Consider the following 22,936-nt stretch of genomic DNA (forward strand, 5'->3'; position numbering starts at 1 on the left):
TTACCCGCGTCACGCTGACCAATCGGGAGCCGGTGCCGCCGCCTCGGAGCCAATCAGCGCCCGGCCGCGGGATGGCGGGAGATTTAACTGCAGCCCGCCCCCAAGTGGGAGGAACCGGGGACTGCAGTGCAGAGGCTGGGCTGGCTCCTGACACCAGGGTGAGGGCGGGGCTTAGAGGGGCGGTCCTAATCTGAGCCCAGCCCCGCCCGCCGCCGAGTATAAAAGGGCAGGAGCGCGGCCCCTTCCTGCAGACGGCGGGATGGATGGCCATGGCTCTGCTCGTGCGCCTGAGGCTCCGTGGAGGAAGATGTCTGCACAGGTAGGCGGATTGCTGGAGGGCTGAGGCCGCGGAGCTCAGCTCAGAGGTCAGGTTGGAATTCTAAGAAGGAAGTGTAGAAGCCACCCATCTAGCGGGGCCACCCCTGTGGGCTCCCTGAGCGCCTCCGGTGCCGGCTCCTGCTGGAGCAGCGCGGGGTGTCTTACCTCCGCCGCAGGCAGATTGGTATTAGCCTGATTTGAAGGACAGAGAAAACTGAAGTCCTGGCTGTGTTACTCTCCGTAGGCCCGCGGGGGGTCAGGGGCCGAAGTTCTCGTCCTTAATTTGAGGTTGTGCAATGTGGTTGGTCCCGTGCCTCTGTGCCAGGCGCTGAAGGATGCGGAAAGGCTGGTATTTGCTGTCGGATCAGAAACAACATATGCAAAGCACGCGGTACAGTACCTGGCACTCGTTGTGATGATCCTTTGATTATAATTTCCTAACTAGTTTTCCTGCATTTTAGGCAGTGGTTCTTTGTTTGGTCATGGACACATTTGAGAATCTAATGAAAGCCATGGATACTGCTCCAGGTCTCTCTCTCTCTCTCTCTCTCTCTCTCTCTCTCTCTCTCTCTCTCTCTCTCACACAACACACACACACACACACACACACACACGCCTACAATATCAGGGGACTCTCAGAAACTCATTGCGTTACCATTATCATAAATAATAGCAATAAAAAAAAATAGCAAAGTCTGGCCTGTTAGCTCAGTTGGTTAGAGCACGGTGGCATGGAGTTCTAAAACCATGGTCAGAGGGTGGGATCACCGTACCATCCAGCTGCCAAAAAAAAAAAAAAACCCAAACAAGTAAAGAGCATTGAGGATGATGATAGCAGTCTCGGAGTGTCCCAGATGTAGCTGTAAGCACCTTCCAGGTAATAACCTTTACAGGTACAGATTGTACCGATCCAAGGACCTTCTGGCCCAGAGCCCCCTTCAACAGGGGGAGGAGGCAGCAGCCCACATTTGGGTGGTTTGCTTTCCTTCATTTACATGCCTTATCCCTTTTAACTCCCCTCCCCCCGCCTTTTTTAAGGCTGTGAAGCAAAGAGAGTGGAGAAGGAACAAAAGAATCTGTAACTGGTTGCGATCAATTAATTGTAAACACCACTGCACTCGGGCCCCCTCTTTCAACATTTTAAGGCGCTAGTATGCACATTATACCAATGAGGGGACTGGGACCCAGAGACCACTTAACCCTCCAAGGGTAAAACAGCAGGAAGGGATGGAGGCCGATGGCATTCGGCCCCAGGCCTTTCCACAAGGCCACTCTGTGACGATGCCTTTGAGCCCTTTCTCCAAAATCTGGTTCCTTGTTACATTCTGCATTAAGTCTGAACATTTTAGCCCCACATTCAGGACCCTACATCCTTCAGGACCCTACATCCTCTAGGCCCAGCCTCCCTGCCTCGCCTCTCTGCGCTTCAGCGAGCTGGCCAGTCAGCATTTGCAAACTGACCTTTGATTCCTTCCTCCTCACCTTTGGTGCCCGTGACTGTGCTGTGTCCTTCTGCGGTCAGAATTGCATCCAGTCAGGGAAGATGACTCCATGTCATCTTCTCTGCAGTGGTTGTCTTGGCTGCCTGGCCTCCTGTGGTCTTAGCTGCTGTAGGAGTGGGACCCATGATGGCATTAATGACACATATGACACATTTTGGGGACTGCATCTCCCCTTAAGGCCATCGGCTGGCTACAGGCATGGCCGTCACTGGAGTACCGTTAGGCCATGGGTCTGAGGGCATCTTCCATGTTGTGTCTGAAGCACCTAATGAGGGCAGCTAGTCAGGGAGGGGAGTGGGGAGCAGGTTGCCAGGCTGGTGGTTGGGGGGGCTTGAAGGAAGCTGAGGGCATTTTCGAGAGCCTGGGATATTGGGGAGGGGGCTTCTCAAGGCAAAAAGGAGCATCCAGGCATGCAGAGGAGTGGGAGCACATTCTGTGTTGAGAACGAAGGACTTATGGAGCCTTGTGTCTGTGTCCTATAGGAGTTGGAGAATCAGTACGCCCCCAGCAGATGGGTCGTCCGACTGGGAGCAGAGGAAGCCTTGAAGACCTACTCACAGATAGGAAACGAGGGTACTGGTGCAACCTCTCTGTGGTCGTGTTGGGCCTGGGTGATACCTTTAGCATGTGGCAGTGGTTCAGAATGCTGGGGGCAGGGAGGAGGAGCCATACCACCAAGACTTGAGGGGCATTTCCCTAACACCAGGCACTGCATAAGCCCGCTCTGGTTCTGCTCAGGGGCAGGCGCCAGGAGTCCTTGCTGCAGAAACTGGTAGAGACGGGAAAGGCCTGGGTGAATGAAGTCCATGGCTCAGCGACCAAGCAGACACAGTTAATACAGCTCTATTTGCTCAATAAATATGTGGGCGTTTTTGGGGGAGAAGACCTGTTTCCTTATCTTAATTGTCTTGAGGGATAAAAGAGTTGACCCCATAGAGAAAGGGAGTCAGCCGTAAAAAGCAAGAGTTAAGAAGAATGTGCCGCTTGATGTGCTCAGAAACTCTTTAGTATCTCTCCCTTCCTTTTTCTGGGGCTCCAATAGATGTGGGGGTGCTGCAGGTATAGATGAAGATTGGGAGCCCATGACAGGGTAAGGCGAGTGAGGCAGGGCTGTGCACGTGCTGGGTTGGAGCCTGTCTCTATTTAAAATGTTAGTATTTTGTTCATTATGGATTTTGGGGCATTCATTTTGATTTTTTAAAAATTGCACTGAGCTGGCCAGTTAGCTCAGTTGGTTAGGGTGCAGCCTTGTAATACCAAGGTCAAGGATTCGGTTCCCCATACCAGCCAGCTGCCAAAAAAAAAAAGTTGCATTAAAGTATTATTGATCTTAAGGGCCAGCCCGTGGCTCACTTGGGAGAGTGTGGTGCTGATAACACCAAGTCAAGGGTTAGGATCCCCTTACCGGCCATCTTAAAAAAAAAAAAAAAAAGTTATTATTGATCTTAACTACTGAGTTTTTGGGTACCTCCGTACCCAGCCCCACCCCTGCCTTTAAATTTTGTGGCCAAGGCAAGTACCACACTCTCCTGGTTGATGAGGTTAAATTGAGGTTAAATAACTTACTCTAGTTCCTGCAGCTAGTGGCCGTGAGCTGCTTCCTGAGCTGATCTTCCAGGTAAGAGTGGGGCAGATTGACAGGAGGGTGATGTCAGGTCAGGTGAGTGTCCAGGCTGGCCTCTCCTGGTGCAGTTAGTCCCCTAGACTTCATCGGTGCTGCCTGAGATTGCCTCATTGGAATCAAACTTATAGGAGACAGAAGGGAGACGTTGGGGAAATAGAAAAATAAGGTCTCCTGCCAACCCAGAAGATCTTTCCACAGAGGTAGAAGAGAAAGAAAATGTTTTATTATTGAGTAAGGATTAAACCACACCGTGATGCCTACACATCCCAGGCGATCCGCTAAAGAGATTGCAAATCCAGAGACAACCCATTGCATGCCTGTTCTCAAGATACCTGCCATACCTGTCATCAGGTAAGAAGACTTGACAGCACCATTTGTCACGCTAGTTCATCCTAAGTCCACCTGGTATGATTAGAGTGGCCGCCTGTGTGTGCTAATTCCCACATCTTCATGGCAGGAAGGAGTTTTGCAACTTGGAGCCAGGTGCCTGCCAAAGCGAGGCCCCTTCCCTCCCATGGAATCGGAGGGAGGGGTGGGAGGAGGGGCGTTATCTTCCTTGATGGTTACATTTCCAAGAGATGGCTCCAGGTCCTTGAGAAAACATTCCTAGGTTGTAAAACTGGTGAGAGACTTATTTAGCTTTTAAACATATCTACCTCTCAAAGGGGCAGAGAAAAAATTTACGATGATAAGTTCCCTAAAATAAATGTTCTAAGAACAGGAAGGGAGAAAATGCTTTTCCTTTTTTGCACCAGGGAGATTTTTTTTTTTCTCTTTTTTTTGGGGGGGGGGGCGTTGTCTGGTATGGGGATCTGACCACTTGACCTTGGTATCAACACCATGTTCTAACCAGCCGAGCTAACCAGCCAGCCCCAAATTAGTTTTCCCATGACACTCAGTAAAAAGACATTTTACAATAAACAAAAAGTGGTGTATTCTGTCCAGACACAAAGGACAAATATTGTATGATTCCATTTAAATGATGTTCCTAGAGAAGTCAAATTCATAGGGACTGAAGGTAGAATGATGATTGCCAGGGGCTGGAGGGAGGGAGAAATGGGGAGTTAATGTTTTTCATTGTTTGTTCTGTTTTGTTTTGTTTTGGTGGCTGGCCAGTGGCGGGGAGGGGGATGTTAGTAGGGACAGATGGTCAGTTTTTCGCTGTGAAGTAGTTCTGGATATGGACGGTGGTGGTGGTTGCATACCAGTGTGAATGTACCTAATGCCACTGAACGGTACGCTTAAGAATGGTTAAGATGGTAAATTTCATGTTATGTATATTTTATCACAATTTAAAAAATATTTTACATCATATTTTGTTGTATTTTATTTTTTTGGCAGCTGGCTAGCCAGGGGATCCAAACTCATGACCTTGGTGTTATAAGGCTGTGCTCTAACCAACTGAGCTAACCAGTCAGCCCAAAACTTACGATTTTAACCATTTTAAAGTGTACGATTCAGTATTGTTGTGCAACCATCACCTTTATCTGGTTCCAAAACATTTCCATCATCCCAGAAGGAAACCCCCTGTCCATTAAGCATCACTCTCTATTCCCCTGATAAGGATTGAATTGTTTCCCCCAAGTTTTGTGTATTAGAAGCTTGATCCCTACTGTGACTGTTGGGAGGGTGGGAAATCCTATTATGATCATTGAAAGGAGGGTGCTTGAAGAGGTGATTAGATTGTGAGGACCATGCCTGGTGAGTGGATTGATTCACTCACTGAGTAATAAATTGATAGATGAACGGTGGTCCTGGCCATGGTTCTGTTGGCTTTAAAAGGAGGCAACTGAGAAGGTCACCTCTCTCTCTGCTCTGCCATTCTTGCCATGTGACACCCTGCATTGCTATAGAGTCACCTTACCAGATGTGTTTCCCGGACTGTGGACTTCCCAGCCTCCGGAACTGTAAGCAATAAATGTCATTGCCTTATAAATTTCCCAGTTCCAGTTATTTTTGTTATAAGCAACAGAATGGACTAATATACCCCCCTTCCCATATTTGGATTAGTCTTTAGGGGTTCTGGCCTCCACTTCCCCTAATTGCTCTAACACAGTACTCACGTTGATTCCATGGAACGAGCTTCTCAGACCTGGAGTTTTTGTCTGTAAGAGTTTTTTTTTTTTTTAAAAGATGACCGGTAAGGGGATCTTAACCCTTGACTTGGTGTTGTCAGCACCACGCTCACCCAGTGAGCAAACCGGCCATCCCTATCTGGGATACGAACCCGTGGCCTTGGTGTTATCAGCACCGCACTCTCCCGAGTGAGCCACAGGCCGGCCCCCAAGAGTTTTGAAACTTCAGGTTATGAATAACAGAAACCCAATTTTTGCTTTAGCGAGAAAAGAAGTTTGTAGTAAGGTTTATTCTGGAGGCAGTGGGTTACCTTGTTCTCTCTCTCTGTACCCCAGCTGAGCCACCTCCTAGAGGGGCGATTTCTTTTCCTCAGGGTCAGCTGAGTTTTTTAAATATCTGAGGGAGGCTTATACAGGATAATGAACACCTATAGCTGCTTTGTTTTAATTGCTGTCCAATTTTGGAGAGATAATTTTCATGATCTTTTTCTTTTCTTTCTTTTTTTTTTTGGCAGCCGACCAGTATGGGGACCAAAACCCTTGACCTTGGTGTTCATGGTCTTTTTCTTAGTTTTAGCATGACATAAATCTGGTGCATTGCATATGCATAAAGAACAAATCGCTGCCTTTTGATCGCTTCCTCTGTTGGTGAGCCTGGGAGGCACAGTCATATTCACACTGAGCTGGTTGCAGTGGGGTTGGCAAAACCCTGTGGAAAGCCACTGGCAATGTCCTTCAAGTGACAAATGCATCCACCTTTGACCCAGAAACTCCACTCCTGAGAATATCCCACAGATATTTACACACAGGTACAATCATATATGTATACACCTGTTCATGACAGGGTTGCTTGTGATAGCCTAGGCTTGGAGACGGCCCAAATGGCCTTCAGGAAAGGCTGGTGGCAGGTCTGCAACCCAAAGGGAAGGCCCTCACCAGACACCAGCCCTGTAGGCACCTTGACCTTGGACTTCAGCCTCTAGAACTGTTGTTTAAGCCCCCCAGACTGTGATACTTTGTTGTGGCAGCCCGAGCTGACTCGTCAGGAGCCCAGGACGGATTGAGGGGAGGAGTGATGCCCGTTCAGACTGGCTCACACTGTAGCTGTAGGGTGTCCAGTTAGAATCAGGGAAAGCAGAGAGGACCCGTTACTGTCTTCCAGGGGACAGGCGAAGGGGTTCCAACCAGAGTGGCCTCAGGATTCAGGATAAGCTGCGGAGGGAGAGCCAGGAGGGTTTCCTGAGGATCAGATGTGGTCTGAGAAAGAGGAGTCTTCCCCAGCGCCGGGGTGTTTAGCCCAAGCAGCTGCAGCCAGCCGGCTACATAAATTAACACGCAGCGGGAAGATGGAAAACCAGGTCACTGTTGAAAAGAAGAAAGATAACAGTGAGGATGCTCTCTGTGTACTGATAAGGAGAGATCTGCAAGCAGGGCGGAAATGTGTTTAACAAGGGAGGGAACTCTATGTCCATATTAATGTGGTCACCTTGGCAGGGGCTGGGAGAACGGGGCAGGTGAGAAGCGGGAAGGGAGCATTTCACTGAGAAGACTTTTGTGTATTTTTTTAACCGTATAAACATGTTATTTCTTCGAGAGAAAAAATAATGGCGTTCACTTTTTTTATTAATGCTCAGTCAGCTCATCACTCTCACAGATGCAATTCCCCTACACATTTAAATGCAATTTGCGAAATATGATTAAACTGTTAATAAACACTTCAAAGTATAATCACAAATGCGGTATATTTGGCTTAATTACCAGTATCTTGTGGTTCTAACCAATTAAAATGTATCTATTTAATAACAGATTGATTCTGTTAAGCATGTTCTGCAGAGTGGTCTGTACCCAGCCCAGCACGTGGGGACACTTGGTCTGTTTTGTTCTGGTCATTAGATCCTCTGCAGAGGGACACCCAGCCTCTCTGAACAGCTGGTCTGCTTAAAGCTGTGGGAGAGGAGACCCTTCCACTCTGCTTATCATGGGAGGGGAACCCACGTAATAAAACAGGACATCTCTCTCCAAAGAGCCCTCTGCCATGCCTTGTGTCCTTACTCATAAAGGGCTGGTAGCATGGTCTGTGCTGGCAAAACTGGTTTTGCAGCCACTTTGATGTCCTGCCGAGGCAGCCTAGTGCCTGGCTGGGGCACCTGGGAAACTCAGCATGTACCGTCATTATTCTCTCTTGTCCTTGTACGGTCCAAGTAGAATGGAGGCAGCCCATGTTAACAGTTCGTGCACACTGATGGAAACACAGTTTATACAAGCTTTCAAACCGATGTTTATTTCCTCACCTACCATGTTACCCCTTGTGGGGTTGCAGAATGGATCACCCACCGGAGGGAAGCACAGTTTTTTTTTCGGGCCCACTGTGACCGCCTGTGTTGTAGACCTGGGGGCCCCCAGAGTTGCGGGTTGATACACAGAGCCTTTTCTGAGATGCAGGGGCTGCTTGTGGTGTCTAAGGGGAGCTGGAGTGTACATCTTTCAGGAGGATCAACCCAGCAAATCAATTGTCCCTTGATGGTGCCGGAGCACAGCTGTTGGAAGGGGGTGGCTGGAGTCTGGGTGTGGCCAGATGGGAGGGGCAGGGCATGGACAGGCCTACAGGTGGCTGCCTGATGGTTAGTGCTCTGCTAATGGGAATTTTGAAGGTCGTGTTATGTAAAACACTTATTTAGCATCTGTAGTGCGTTGCCATTCAGGTGACCACCCTCCCTCCAAAAAAAAGATATGCCCATATGCTAACATTATTTGGGAATAGGGTCTTTGTAGATGTTAACTGGTTAAGGTGAGGTCATACTGGATATATATATATATATTTGTGTGTGTGTGTGTGTGTGTGTGTGTGTGTGTGTGTGTGTGTGTGTGTGTGTGTGTGTGTGTGTGTGTGTGTGTGTGTGTGTGTGTGTGTGTGTGTGTGTGTTTGTGTGTGGTCAGTATAGGGATCCGAACCCTTGACCTTGGTGTTATCAGCACCATGCTCTAACCAACTGAGCTAACCAGCCAGCCCCTCCTTCTGTTTTTTAAACCCCAAATATAGCATATTCCATTTTTCACAATTTTCTGCTGCTTGAATTTTTCCCCACTTACTGACATCTCTTGCAGATCATTTTATCAGTGCATTATTCTTTTCCATGGCTGCATAGTGTTTCTACATGAACACACCATAAGTTATGTAACTGTACCCATGTTGATGGAGTTTTAGGTTATTTCTAATCCAATCCTCTTTCAAACAAGGCCATCCAGTTCATGGTGATGCACGAAGAGGATGAGTAATGTAAAATGTGTTACAAATAGTCATACCTACCAAAGTGAAGTTGTTGCCAGGTTTAAGGAAATTTGTCACCACTCGCCAGAGGTTGGGGGATGGACTGCAGGTCAGTGGCGGGTCAGACCCTGTGAAAGGGTGTGAAGTCTGAGTGGGGTGGGCTGCAGGGCGGCAGGTTGGGTGGGGGCCACCATTCAGTTGAGGTGCCCCTGGGTCCTGCTACTTCCCTCCCTCTCATGGGGGTTTGTCTCAAGAAACAGGGAGTCTGGTGTCTGCAGACAGCCCCTGAAGTGTCCGATCTTCCAGATGATGCTGTAAGCTCTGAAAAGAAAAGGGTGGTGTATCAGTTTGCTAGGGCTGCCATAACCAAGTATCGCAAGCTGGGTGGCTTAAACAAGAGAAATTGCTTCTCATGGCTCTGGAGTCCAGAAGTCTGAGATCGAGGTGTCAGCCGGTCATGCTCCCTCGGAAGGCACAGAGAAGGATCTGTCCCAGCCCTTTCTCCTGGCTTCTGGCTGCTGGTAGTTCCTTGGCTTGTGGTGGCAGAAGTCCAGTCTTCACACAGTGTTCTCCCTGTATATGTGTGTCTGTGTCCACATTTCTTCTTTTCATAAGGACACCAGTCATATTGGATTAGGAGCCCACTCTAATGACCAACTTAACTAATTACATCTGCAACAACCCTATTTCTAAATAAAGTTAAATTCTGAGGTTAGGACTTCAACCTATGAATCTGGGACAGGCGTGGGATGCACAATTTAGCCCATAACTGGTGATGTTGCAGCAAGTACAGAGCTTTCCAGATTCTGGAGACCCTACCTTGTGATGAACGTGGCTCTGTGCCCAGTTAGGTCTGGGGCAGCCAAGAGAAATTACGCTGAAAGATGCTGCATCTATCCCTGACCTCCTGGCTGGCCATCTCAAATCCAGTCAGATTTAGAAATTCTTATTTTAGCTAATTGAGCTGGAAACCTAATCTAAACTTATAGTGGTTTCTTCCCACCAATTTTCTTTTTGTTTTGGTTTTGTTTTGGCAGCTTGCCAGTATGGGGCCACCAATTTTCAATATCAGGATGCACTGATCATGCCGTATGGTATTTGTGTAACCTGTTTTCACTGTTTACATAATGAAATTCTATTCATTTTTTCTGTTTTGATTAGCATGTTTGGGGTGCTGTTTATGCAGCCTTTGCCTACTGCAAGGTCATGAAGATCTGTTTTCTTTTTTAAAAGCTTTGTTGTGTTGTCTGTAATGCATCTGGAGTTGATCTTTATGTATGGTGTGAGGTAGGAATCATGAAACTTTTTTTTTTTTCATTTGGATCTTTGACTGGCCCAGCACTGATTATTGAAATTCTTATTTGTTAAATAATTTTCTTTTCTTTTTTACACAATTTTCTTTTGAGCACTGTGTATCATGTACCGGGTGTACAGAGGTGGGCAAAACAAAGCCCTTGTCTTCACAGAACTTAGGCTCTAGTGACAATGACAGACAGATGGTTAACAAGTAAAAAGTATGTAAAGGATGATGAATACTGGGATAGAAAATAAAGCAGGGAAAAGGGATATATCATAATGTATTTAAGCAGCCTTCTATTACAGGTCATGTGGGCTGTATCCAATTTTTTTGCTATTTTAAATAGCATTGCTGTGAGCATCCTTAAAACAAATCCTGGGGAATATGTCTGATTATTTCCTTATAATAAATGCACAGATAAGGACATATGCATTAAAAAATATGATCTTTTGGGGGGGCTTTGATACATATTTCCAAGTTGTCCTCCAGAAAAGTTTACCAATGTGCACTCTCTCCAGCACCCAGTGTTGGCTTTCGGTGATAGTTGTGGGAATGTTTGGAGACACTTTTGTACCCAAACATGAACATACAGAGTCCCCTCCCACCTCCACACCTTTGCCTGCAGTGTTTATTTCCTTTATGATGTCCTTCCTCCTTCCTCCCCACCCAAGTCTTAGCCAATTTCATATCACTCTGAGCTCTCTCATTGTGGCACTCAATTATTTATTCATGTTGCTTCATTATCTATTTATTTCAGTGACTTTCTGTCTTGTTTTCCTAGAAGATTATTTCTGCAAATATTTGGAAAGGTGTATGCTTCCGAGAACAAATAGCATAATAAGCTTATGATAAAGTAGCAGTGAGAATGGCACCATGAGAACCGTGGGTTCACTTGCAGACAGACATCAGGACTGGGGAGTCCTCATTCATGGGGGTGCTCAAGGCCGAGGCTGGCTTGTCAAGGGAGCTTCCAGCAAACAGAGGCTTCTTCCCAAGCTGAAACAGAGGGGGCTGCTGCCTGAGCTTGTGCAGACAGCTGCTTGTCTCTTTTCTGAGACAGCCACCAAGAGGGCCCGGGCCACCAGGAAGACCCTGCTGCAAGTGCCCTACGGAGATGGCGATGGGGAGAAAGTGGACATCTACTTTCCTGACAAGGTGTCGGAAGGTGAGCCAGGGGCTGGTGGCCCCACAGCAGAGCCCCATAGGGGCTGGCCTCCCCACGTGCCCTGTGTTCTGTTTTACAGCCTTACCTTTCCTCATGTTTGTTCATGGAGGATACTGGCAGAGTGGAAGGTGAGTCGGGGAGTTTGGATGAATGCAGAGAGTGGGAGATTCCTCTTTCCCTGGTGTATTGGTCTCCCAGGGCTGCTGCCACAAACTACCCCAAACTGGGTGACTTGCAACAACAGAAATTGATTCTCTCACAGTTCTGGGGCCAGAAGTCTGAAACCGAGGTGTCTGCTGGGCACGCTCCCCCTGCAGATCTAAGGAGAGGATCCCTCCTGGCTTCTTCCAGCTTCTGGTGGCTCCAGGCATCCCTTGGCTTGTGGCCGCATCACTGCAGTCTCTGCCTCCGTCTTAACGTGGTCTTTGTGTGTCTGTGTCTCAGATCTTCCTCCCCTTTTTCATATAATGACACCAGTTGTTGGATTTAGGGCCCACCCTAATCCAGGATGATCTCATCTCAAGATCTTAATTTCATCTGCAAAGACCCTATTTCCAAATAGGGTCACATTCACAGGTTCTGGCAGTTAGGACTTGGACATACCTTTTAGACAGACACAATTCAACCCACTGTACCCATTGAGAAGCATTTTCAGCCTACTCTCAAATCGGGAAGAGCCAGAGTGACCAACTGTCCCAGTTTGCATGAGACTGAAGGGTTTCCCAGGACCTGGGGCTTTCGGTGCATTTAAAAAAAAAAAAGGTGAGTCCCAGGCATACCAGGACAGTTGGTCACACTAAGCTAAGCAGAGGGGTATTTGGGGTCTTGGAGGACAGTGCTAGTGTGTGATGTGGCAAGAACAGAGCCCACCCTCCTCCCACCACCGCTTGGGTCAGAGAGGGGCAGAGCTCTTTGTGGACGGGGCATCTGGCTGGTGGCTGTGCAGGACACGCGGGAGACAGTGCAGTGGTCACGTTGCCCCTAGTTGTCACACCTTTGTCTTTTTCTGCAGCAAAGACAGTTCGGCCTTCATGGTCAACCCGCTGACGGCTCAAGGAGTGGCCGTGGTGATAGTGGCTTATGACATCGCCCCCAAAGGTAATAGGGTAGTTGCTGCAGGTTGAAGGGCTGGTGGGTTTTGGGGCACAGAGAGCGCCTGATGGATCCTGACCCAGCTCGTGCTCTCTGTGCAGGCACCCTGGACCAGATGGTGAACCAGGTGACCCGGAGCATTGCGTTTGTCCAGAAGCAGTATCCCTGCAATGCGTGGGTGTCACTGCAGACTTTCTTCTTGCTGGGTGGGAGGACCGTGGACTCAGCCCCCTGGGTACTGCCAAGTTGCCCCTCTGGTCTTTGGAGCAGAAGGCTGCTGGGCATCCTTGATACTGGCCTGATGCTTTGGGGAAACTGAATGAGAATCCATTCCCTGCTCTGACCCGTCCAGGGGAATTTACTTGTGTGGACACTCAGCCGGGGCCCAGCTGGCCGCCATGATGCTCCTGGCTGACTGGACCAAGCATGGAGTCACACCCAACCTCAAAGGTGTCTGTGGGGCCTTCCCCCTCTCCCAATGGGCTTGAGGGTTTGGATGACTGCTCGAAATCCTAACAGCCGTGAGTGGCTTGGAGCCCTGTGAACAGGGCCTTTGCTTCTTCACCACCCCTGCCCTGGTCCTGACCCTGTGGCCTGGAGGGTGGGCTGGTTCCATCTTGCTCCACCTGGAGCCTGGCCCATGACTGCTCTTCTGCTTCCAGGCTTTTTCCTGGTGAGTGGGGTCTACGACCTGGAGCCTATAGTGTACACTTCACAGAATGCCCTTGTGCACCTGACCCTGTGAGTCACCCGCCCACCACCTCCCCGCACCTGGCCTGGTGCCTGGCTTCTCACTGTCCTGACCCTGCCCACCTCCCCCAACCCCCACACCAGGGAGGATGCTCAGAGGAACAGCCCACAGCGACACCTGCAGGTGGCCCACACGCAACCCGTGGATCCAGCCTGCCACATGCTGGTGATTGTGGGCCAGCACGACTCCCCCGAATTCCACCGACAGTCCAGGGAGTTTTACCAGGTACTGCCAGCACCTCGCTTCTGGCTGGAGGTCGGGGGTCATGTGATCGTCTCATTATCTTCCTCTTTCCCTCACCCACATGGGACCCAAGATCACCAGCCATTCAACAAATACTTAATGAGTAGCTGCTAGGTGCCTGGTGCGTGACAGTCCCGCCTCTCCCCCTGCAGGCTCATGGTCCCCCTTTCCCCATTTCTCCCACCCAGACACTGTGCCAAGCAGGGTGGAAAGCCTCGTTTGAAGAACTCCACGATGTGGATCACTTTGAAATCATTGAGAATCTAACCCGGGAGGATGACACGCTCATCCAGGTGGGGCCTCGACCCTCCCCAACCCCCAACAGCCCCCTGCACAGTGGTCAGCGTGGGTCCTTTTGTAGCCCCTAAAACATACGCAGAGGCGATGGACAGGGCTGCATGGGGACCACCCTTGCCTGGTTCTTTGGCATCCAGAAGGTGGGAGGACCCTGCGGTGGGATGGAGTGTTGTTCTTGCTTCCTGCTCCTCGCCTCCTTCTGGACAGCCCTGGGTGATTGGCGGGTGTGTCTGCACAGGTGGGACCTGTGACCACACGTGGCTGTGGCGTGGGTGGGGAGAGGCTGGTGCCAGAAAGTACTGGCATGTCTGTGTCTGAGCATAAAAAGTAAAAGCGAATCCATAGGATGGATGGGTTTAGCTACATAAATGCTTATTACAACCTTAATGCAGAGAACACCATAAACAATTGAAATCAAAGGACAAATTGATCCATGAATATTCATAACCAATTTAAAAAAAAGGACAAATTGAGAAAAATACTTGCCACAGAACTGGCAGATAAAGAGTTAATTTTTTCTTTCTTTCTTTCTTTTTTTTTTTTTTTGGCAGCGGGCTGATACAGGACCTTTGACCTTGGTGTTATCAGCTCTAACCAACTGAGCCAGCCAGCCAGCCCTAGTTTTTTTTCTATTTTCTTTGGGAAACTGGGCACTTGATTAGCTTCACTTTTTAATCAGCTGCCATCTCAGTAGTGTTTTTATAGCATTCAGGTTTTGGTTTTGTTTTTGTTTTGGCAGCTGACCTATATGAGAAACTGAACCCTTGACCTTGGTGTTAAGCATTCAGTTTTAATTCATGTAGTTAACGTCCTTATGACATAAAGAGTCTTTTACAGTCAATAAGAGCAGTTCTTACTTCTCTTTCAGAAGAGAAACAAATAGGGAAAAAATGCACAAAGAATGAGAGACGATTTTAAAAGAAATATGAATAACCACTAACATGGGGAAAGATTAAGCTGCATTAAAAATGTAACTTGAAATGAGGTTTCTTTTCCACCTCTCAGTAAAAATGATCTAATGATAACAAGCCCATTGCTGGTGAAGATGTACTGAAAGGGGCATTCTCTGGTTCTGCTGGTGCCAGCTCACCGTGGCCCCACATTTCTGCAGCCCAGTCTGGCAATGTGGACCCAAACCCACTGACTCAGTAATTCTGCTGCTGGGAATCTGTCTTAAGAATCATCAGTGAAACACACAAAGATGTTCTTTGCAGCTTTATTAATATTTAAAACTTGGAAACAACCTGAATGTCCAATGAGGTTAAATTATGATGTAATCAGGCAAAGAAATGAAGTTTTTGAGAACTAGTTAGGATACGTGACATTGATTAGATGTTAGAACATAAATAAGAAACAACGCACCTGGTGTACTCCCAGTGTCACAACGGCACACAGACAGCCAGACCCACAGAGGCACACGTGCATGTGAAAAACATTTAGCAGTGGTGTTAAAAATGCTTTTTGAAGATCCATTTCCACGTTTTCTACCATGAACATGTATTTCTTCTTTTTTAAATTTTAACTGGGGCAAAAACAAACACCCATAAAACCTAAGAACCTAAGAAAGTCCAGCCTGTTTGTTTAATCAAATTCCTGCCAAGAGCTGTTCCAATTCTGGACCTTTTGTGTCTTCTCTTTCTGCTGCAGATTATTTTGAAAACAATCTTCCAGGAGTTCTGATGACACCTGGACCCCAGCCCATGTGCACCCCGACACGTGCAGTCTCTTCAGAGAGCCTTCTAGCTGCAGCTGACAGCTTCAGCTTTCCCCAGCGCCCGAGAGAATCTTGGTCTATCTGCCTGCCCCAGCAAGAGTCCATCTTTCTCACTGCCGACCCCTGTGTAAGGGCTTCCCAAAGCCAGGCTTTCTTTTTCCTTTTTCTTTGGTCTCTGTCCACTCTGTCCTAGGTTCCACCTGACATTTGGGTCTGTCCCTGAAGCCCTGGGATCTTATCCTTGCATCTAACACCTTGACCTTGAAAGGATAATGCCATCCACAGGTAGGACAAGCTTCCTCCACCACACAACACCCTCCATCCCATCACCTCTTTCTCCCACTCTGAATGTCGAGCAGTTCAAGGATTTCCACTGGGGCATTACGGATCACAGCAAAAATAGGAAATAGCCTGAATGTTCATCATCACGGAGTAAGTACGTCCAAGCAGAATCAACCATGTAGCTGTTAGAAGGAGACCTGTGTTTACCCCTTGGAAAATCTCCGAGACATTTCGTTACACGACAAAAAGCAAGATATAAAAAGCAGCTTAACAGGGCTGCCAGTTAGCTCACTCGGTAGAGCGTGTGTTGATAACTCCAAGGTAAGGGTTCAGATCCCCCATACCAGCCAGCCACCAAGAAATAAATAAAATAAAAGCTTAATGATATAACAATATCACAGATGCTGTTAAACAAAACACACTCACAAAACAGGTGTGTTTCTGTATGTGCCCATGTGTGTGAATTCAGAGAAGAAGGTTGGGAAGAACCCACACCTAACGTTGCCTGTGCTCCCCTCTAGGCAGGAAACTGGAGCTGGGAACATGTGGAGGGTGGTGTTTGCTTGGTTTGGATTCTTCGACTCTTACAAGAAGAACGTAACTAGTACTTAAACGTACCAGCCAGCTGCCAAGCAACAACAGACAAACAAACAACATACTATGTAATTCCAAGTATTAACATATTCACAAAGCTCTTGGGATGCAGGCAGATGAAAATGACATTACAGTGATGGTATAGGCATAACTTGAATCCACTCTAGATTTTTTTTTTTTTGGTGGCCGGCCGGTGCGGGGATCCAAACTTGTGACCTTGGTGTCATAGCACTGCACTCTAACCAGCTGAGCTAATAAGCAGCCAGCCCCTGCTCTAGATTTTTAAAGGAAATGACTTGTAAGCTGTAGGACTCCATTTCATATTTGTAACAAAATTCCTTGTGAGATCCCTCAAGCTGCTGTCAGGAACCCCCTGTTGTCACCACACCTAGGCTGAGAATCACCCCCTTGGGCTGTGCCGTGAGGTTAAATGCCTTAAGGTAAGCAAAAGACAGACCATGAACAGGGTGCATAGACATATATGCAGGCATATAATGTGGGATACATAGATACCTATAGGTAGGAAAAAAGACTGGAAGCCTTTTGTTAACATGTTAACAGCAGTTACCTACAGGGTGCAATTGTGGGCAATTTTAATTTTCTTTTTCTTAATATAAACTTTTACATTAATATAAACTTTAATTTAATTGGGCTTTTATATAAAAGTTACATTAGATTGTGGATTTAATGACTATCAATGTTAAATTTCTTGATTTTGTTGGTTGTACTGTGGTTATTTATGTAAGAGAATGAAGTTTTTAGGGGTAGAGTGTCATAAGGCCTTCAACTTACTCGTATGTTTATGAGTGCAGGTAAAAAAACCCATCTACGTACACATATGTGTGTATGCTTGTATATTACACACAGATAGAGAAGAATGTGAAAGCAAATGGGCCAAACAAACAAAATCTGGATAAAGGGTATGTGAGTACTGGCACTATTCTTGCAACTTTAAGTTTATTGAAATAAAAAGTTACAAAGAAGCGATTACATCAAAAGAATAGTCAGTGGGCTGCAGGCTGGAGGGCTAAGGAAGTAAAGCCTCTTATCTGTGTCCTGCCCAAGTGATAGGCTGTCAGAGGTCCTCCACCCCTTCCACTGGGGTAATGACTCTCAGAACACCCTGTTCCAACATGGAGGACACAACCGATTTTTTTTTACACTTTGTTTTTTTTGATAGGCTGCAGGATTTACTGTTGCTGGGACACCCTGCTTTGAGGACGGAAAGAGGGAGCTTGCCCCTGTGGATTGGCCCCTGCCCTGGCCTGGTCTTTTCCTGGCTCTCTGTTGGCTTATCACGGTGGTGGCCCAGCCCCCTGTCCCCTGGCTCCAGAAGGTGGCCCTCCTGGAAACCCAGGTCTGGGCACCAATAGTGTCCTCTGGGACTCAGCACTCCTTGCTTTCCCTGTCTGTTAGCCGTTCACACCCATTTGGAGGGGTTTTTTTTTTGGTTTTTGCAGAGGTGGAGCCCTATAAAACTTTCCTTTCTGACTGTTACTGAGCAGACCGAGGCCTGTGTTGACCCTCTTTCTTTTCCTAGTGCCCAGAAACTGCCTATGGATTTGTTCCTAGTACCTGATTTCGCTCCCAGACTCCTTGTACCGTCTAGATTTCTGCCAGTGGCTGGGAGTCTCCATTTCTTCATCTGTAAAATAATCTGGTTTGAGCAGGAATAGACAGGTAATGGATAGAACCCAGACTGTGGAAAAGGTTCCACCGCTTAAGGGAATTTCGTAAGTGATAGAGGCGGTGTTTCAAACCTGTTATGCAAAGCTGGTTAATGAATAAGCAACATGGGGGAAACTGGCCGGGCCTTGGAAAACATAAATCTGAACACTTTGCACGCTCTTTTTTTTTTAAGGATGACCAGTAAGGAGATCTTAACCCTTGACTTGGTGTTGTCAGCACCACGCTCACCCAGTGAGTGAACCAGCCATCCCTATATGGGATCCGAACCTGTGGCCTTGGTGTTATCAGCACCGCACTTTCCCGAGTGAGCCACAGGCCGGCCCCCGCTTTGCACGCTCTTTCCAGTGACATACTTCCCAGAGCGATCAAGACTTTGACGCAAAACCCAGGAGAAACCAGAAGGAATCTTCTATGAATACCTTTTATAAATCATCTTAGAGTGGAAAAAGCCTTTGGAAGCATGACAAAAACCAACCAACCAGAAATAGAAAGCAAAAGTGATAAATATGACTACATACAAATTTTAAATTTTTGCAAGAAAAAATCCGTATCGCCAAGTCCTGAGACAAATAACTAACTGGGAGGAGGTATAACAAGCAAAGCCAAGTCTCTTATGTATAAACCCTTCCGAAGCAATAGGAAAAATATTGGTAATCCAGCAGAGAAGGGGACAAGGGCACGCACAAACAAAATTACAGAAAAGAAATTCAGTGGGGCTGGCCAGTTAGCTCAGTTTGTTAGAACGTGCTGTTATAACAGCAAGGTCAAGAGTTTGGATTCCCGAACCGGCCAGCTGCCAAAAAAAAAAAAGAAAAGAAATTACATGGCCAATGAACTTGAGAAGAGGTGATCAGCCTCCCTTTTAAACAAAGAGATAACAATTAAAACAAGCACGTGCTGTTTTGTAACCACAGATGGGCAAAGATCAAGATGTGAGATGTTAGGCAGGGTTGGGGTGCTATGGTTTGAATGTCCCCTCCTAATCTCATGTTGAAACAGTGTTAGAAGGGTGGGAAATCCGACTATGCTATTAGAAAGGGGGTGATATCACCTTTAAGAGGTGATAGCCCTCATGAATGGATTAATCCATCCATGGATTAATGGATTATCCTGAGTGTAGGCGGGTTGCTTTATAAGGAGAAGGGAGACCTGAGCTAGCATGTGAACCAGCTCTTGCCCTCTTGCCACATGGTGCCCTGTGCCAAACTGGGACTCTGCAGAGTCCCCACCAGGAAGAAGGCATTCACCAGATGTGTCCCCTTGACCTGGCACTCCCAGCCCCCAGAAATAAATAAGAAATAAATTTATTTTTTTCATAAATTACCCAGTTTCAGGTATTCTGTTATAAGCAACAGAGAACAGACTAAGACGTGGGAAAACTGGAACTCTCAGGCCATCAAAGAAAGTGCTCTTGGCCTTTTCACATGGACAGGGAAGAGCTTTGACCCTGAGAAATCAGCAATCCACAGAGCCAGTACAACCTCGCCCTTCCCTCCCGGCCCCACTTGGGACTTTGTGTTAATCTCTGTGTTTTTCTCTCCCAACTCTGTTTCACAAACTTCTCACAATTTTCCTGTGAAAAATCTAAGCTGAAAAATAAATCGAAGTTACCAGCTTCTTTTCCAATTCATAATGATTGTTACTGGTAGAAGTGAACAAAGCAAAATTTATTTGATAACAGCTAAAGTGGCACGTGGTAAATGTCTTTGCTAAAACTGAGCTAAACCTTAAGTTTAGACATTAAAAATTCCATCCCCAGACTGGCCGGTTGGCTCAGTTGGTTGGAGCGCTGTGCTATAACACCAAGGTCAAAGGGTTCAGATCCCCATACTGGCCAGCCACCAAAAACAACAGCAACAAAATTTGACCCCAAAACATTTGGAACTTGGTAGAAATAATATAGAAGTTTCAAAATGATAGGAAGTATTATTGGTAAAATTTGAGATAGCCCAAAGCTGATCTATGAATTAAATATTTGTTACAAAATCTTGGGCTGGCTGGTTAGCTCACTCAGTAGAGCACGGTGCTGATAACACCAAGATCAAGGGTTCGGATCCCTTTACTGGCCAGCCACCAAAAAAAAGAAAAAAATCTTATGGAAAATGGGGAATTGGTGTTTAATGGGTAGTTTCAGTTGGAGAAGATGAAAACGTTCTGGAGATCGGTGTGGTGATGGTTGCACAGCATTGTGAATGTACTTAATGTCATTGAACTATGAACTAAAAATGTTTACAGTGGTAAATTTTATGTTATATATATTTTACCATATACATATAACTATGTGTGTATATAAATATATATAACAAAAAGGATGATCGAAAAATGCAAGCATTTCAAATATTTCAGCTTAATTATACCCCTTTTGTTTACCACAGAAACAGAAAGAAACCAAAGCCCAAAATGTTGAGATTTTATTGCATATTATGAGGCATACTAACTTTTTAATATATATCTTATCAGTGCTATATATGTTACTCTTGTATATGGTTACAAGAAATTATTTTTTTTAAATCTGGGCCGGCCTGTGGCTCACTCAGGAGAGTGTGGTGCTGATTACTCTAAGGCCGCAGGTTCGGATCCCATATAGGGATGGCTGGTTGGCTCACTGGGTGAGCGTGGTGCTGACAACACCAAGTCAAGGGTTAAGATTCCCTTACTGGTCATCTTTAAAAAAAAAAAAAAAAATCTTAGGGAAAGATTGTACGCAACTATTGAAAGTCAACTTTGGGGCCAGACCGTGGCTCACTTGGGAGAGTGTGGTGCTGATAACACCAAGGCCACGGTTCAGATCCCTGTATAGGGATGGCCGGTTTGCTCACTTGGGAGAGCGTGGTGCTGACAACACCAAGTCAAGGGTTAAGATCCCCTAACCAGTCATCTTTTTTTAAAAAAAAAAAAGAAAAGAAATCACAGAAATACACTGGCTTGATGGGGTTGACTCCAGAAGATTTTTTTTTTTTTGGCGGCTGGAGCATATCTGCATCAGGCCAAGCCAGCAGCCATACCCAGGGAGCCGTAGCCCCACTTTGGGCCTGGATTGGCCAAGTCTACAGGCAAGTGCCTGCTCCCCTGGGCTTCCCTTTTCTGTGATCCAGGCCGATTGTCCCTGTGCTGTCCACTCACACCCAGGACTGCAGGAGAGATGGCACTCTGCAGGATTTTTATAGGGCCTTCTACCATAGTCACGTCTTTGGCTCCCACACCCATCTCTATTTCAGAGTAGGCACTGAAGGCACCCTCGTTACCCAATGTTTAGGAGGCATTTCAGAGTGTTGCTCTTAGTACATGGGGGTTCTCATTGAAAAGTCACAGACAGGACTTTTTTTTTTTTTTTAAGCTATTTTCCTCCCAAGGGACCTACTGTGCTGTCTTTGGTCTATGAGATGTTCCTGCTGGTGGAGAAGGGGTAGGAAAGAAAGGGTTGTTCCATGGCTCTGAGTAATTCTGGTCCCAATGGACATCTGAGAAAACTGAGGCTCAGAGAGGCCAAGTAACTTGCCTTGGTGGAAGATGTGGAATTAAAACCCCAATCAGATTATCACCAAAATCTATGGTCCATATTCAAGACTTAAGACTATGACTTTCTACGTAAGCAAGTAAAGCATTGTCCTGCACGTGATGCGCTATTGCGGTATCTTGTGTCGCACAGGGTCCTTGTCTGACTTATTTCCCGCTGGGCTATCTTCATTTGGAACAGTACTGGCGCGTAGTAGGCTACTAGTTAGTACTTACTTTATGCATACATAGAAGAGCTCCATAAATATTGACTTTTGTCATCGTCGTAGCTAGCTGGAATGCTCAAGACCCTGGGTGGGAGGTAGACAAGTTGGGTTTAAGGTCCTGTTCTAATGCCCATGTGACCTCTACGGACATCACTTATGCTGCACAGACCTGTTTTCTCAACTGTAAAATAGAAGGTTGCAACACATACAGATAAAGGGCTAATAAATGTAATATATACACGCAAAGAACTCCTAAAAGTTGATAAGAAAAAGAGGAATAACTCAATAGGTAAATGGACCAAAGATACATGCTGGCAAAAGTTAGGAGACCATACCTAGTGCTGACAAGGAAACAGGCGTGGCAGGTGGGAATGAGTACTGCTGCACCTTTCTGGAAAGTAACGTTCATCAGATATTAACATTTTAAATGCACATTCAACCTAGCAATCTACTTTTGGAAAACTAGCCTATGGAAGCAAAAGTACCAGGACACAATGATATTCATACAAAAATATTTATTGCGGTATTATTTGTAATGGCACAAAATTGGATCCCTGAATGCCCATTGACAGGGGCATGTTCGAGTGAGATTGTTCACATCTGGAGCCCTGTGCTGCAGCTTGCAGCATAGCTAGAGCTCCAGTCATTGACCTGCAAGGATATCTAATTCTGCTGGAGTTCTGGTGGAGAGGCAGAGAGAGCCTCCAGGGTCCGTTTCTGGACTTCCAAGAAGCTTTAGTGGAAACGCTTGATAAAAGAAGAGCCGAGTTAATAGCCTGTTTTAGGGTGGAGGTTTAGCTGTGCTGTGGATTTAATCTGAAATCTTTCCTCTGGAGGATGCAGGGCCCTTCTACCTGGATGGGGACAAGGGGAGGTGCAGCTGGCATAAGGCGGTTCCAGGAGTGGGGAGCCCGAAGAAACAAATAAGGAGCCTTGCAGGGCTGGGCCTTTAGCTCAGTTGGTTGGAACGGGGTGTTGTAACACCAAGGTCAAGGGTTCGGATGGGGATTCGGGTCCCCATACCAAAAAAAAAAAAAGACGAGCTTGCTGGCTGAAAGGGCTTCACACATATGTGCTGGGCAGGGACCACACAGCCCGTCCTCCGCTCCTCTTGCAGCCACTCTGAAAGCTGTCAGTACCAAGCGTGGGACGGGCCACGCGGCGGGAGGACTACAACTCCCAGCACGCCCCGCGCCGCCCAGCCTCGCCTTCCCAGAAGGCTGCGGGCGGCGGCCCGCTCCAGGGGGCGGGGCGTTCCCGACAGGCCCCGCGGTGCGCCCTTGCCCGCCGGATTTGAATCGCG

General features: G+C 47.0%; 1 protein-coding gene across 1 annotated transcript; it reads left to right on the top strand.

Moving 5' to 3' along the window:
* Nucleotides 1–259: 259 nt before the first annotated feature.
* AFMID (arylformamidase) lies at nucleotides 260–15,660 on the top strand. The gene is made up of 11 exons (XM_063080381.1): nucleotides 260–319; nucleotides 2,303–2,393; nucleotides 11,145–11,249; nucleotides 11,329–11,377; nucleotides 12,262–12,347; nucleotides 12,443–12,515; nucleotides 12,694–12,791; nucleotides 13,004–13,082; nucleotides 13,176–13,317; nucleotides 13,524–13,628; nucleotides 15,280–15,660. Exons 1-11 carry the CDS (start codon nucleotides 260–262, stop codon nucleotides 15,310–15,312), a joined length of 921 nt encoding a protein of 306 aa, XP_062936451.1. The 3' UTR covers nucleotides 15,313–15,660.
* Nucleotides 15,661–22,936: the final 7,276 nt, after the last annotated feature.

The sequence above is a fragment of the Cynocephalus volans genome, chromosome 16, assembly GCF_027409185.1.
Source record: "Cynocephalus volans isolate mCynVol1 chromosome 16, mCynVol1.pri, whole genome shotgun sequence".
NCBI lineage: Eukaryota > Metazoa > Chordata > Mammalia > Dermoptera > Cynocephalidae > Cynocephalus > Cynocephalus volans.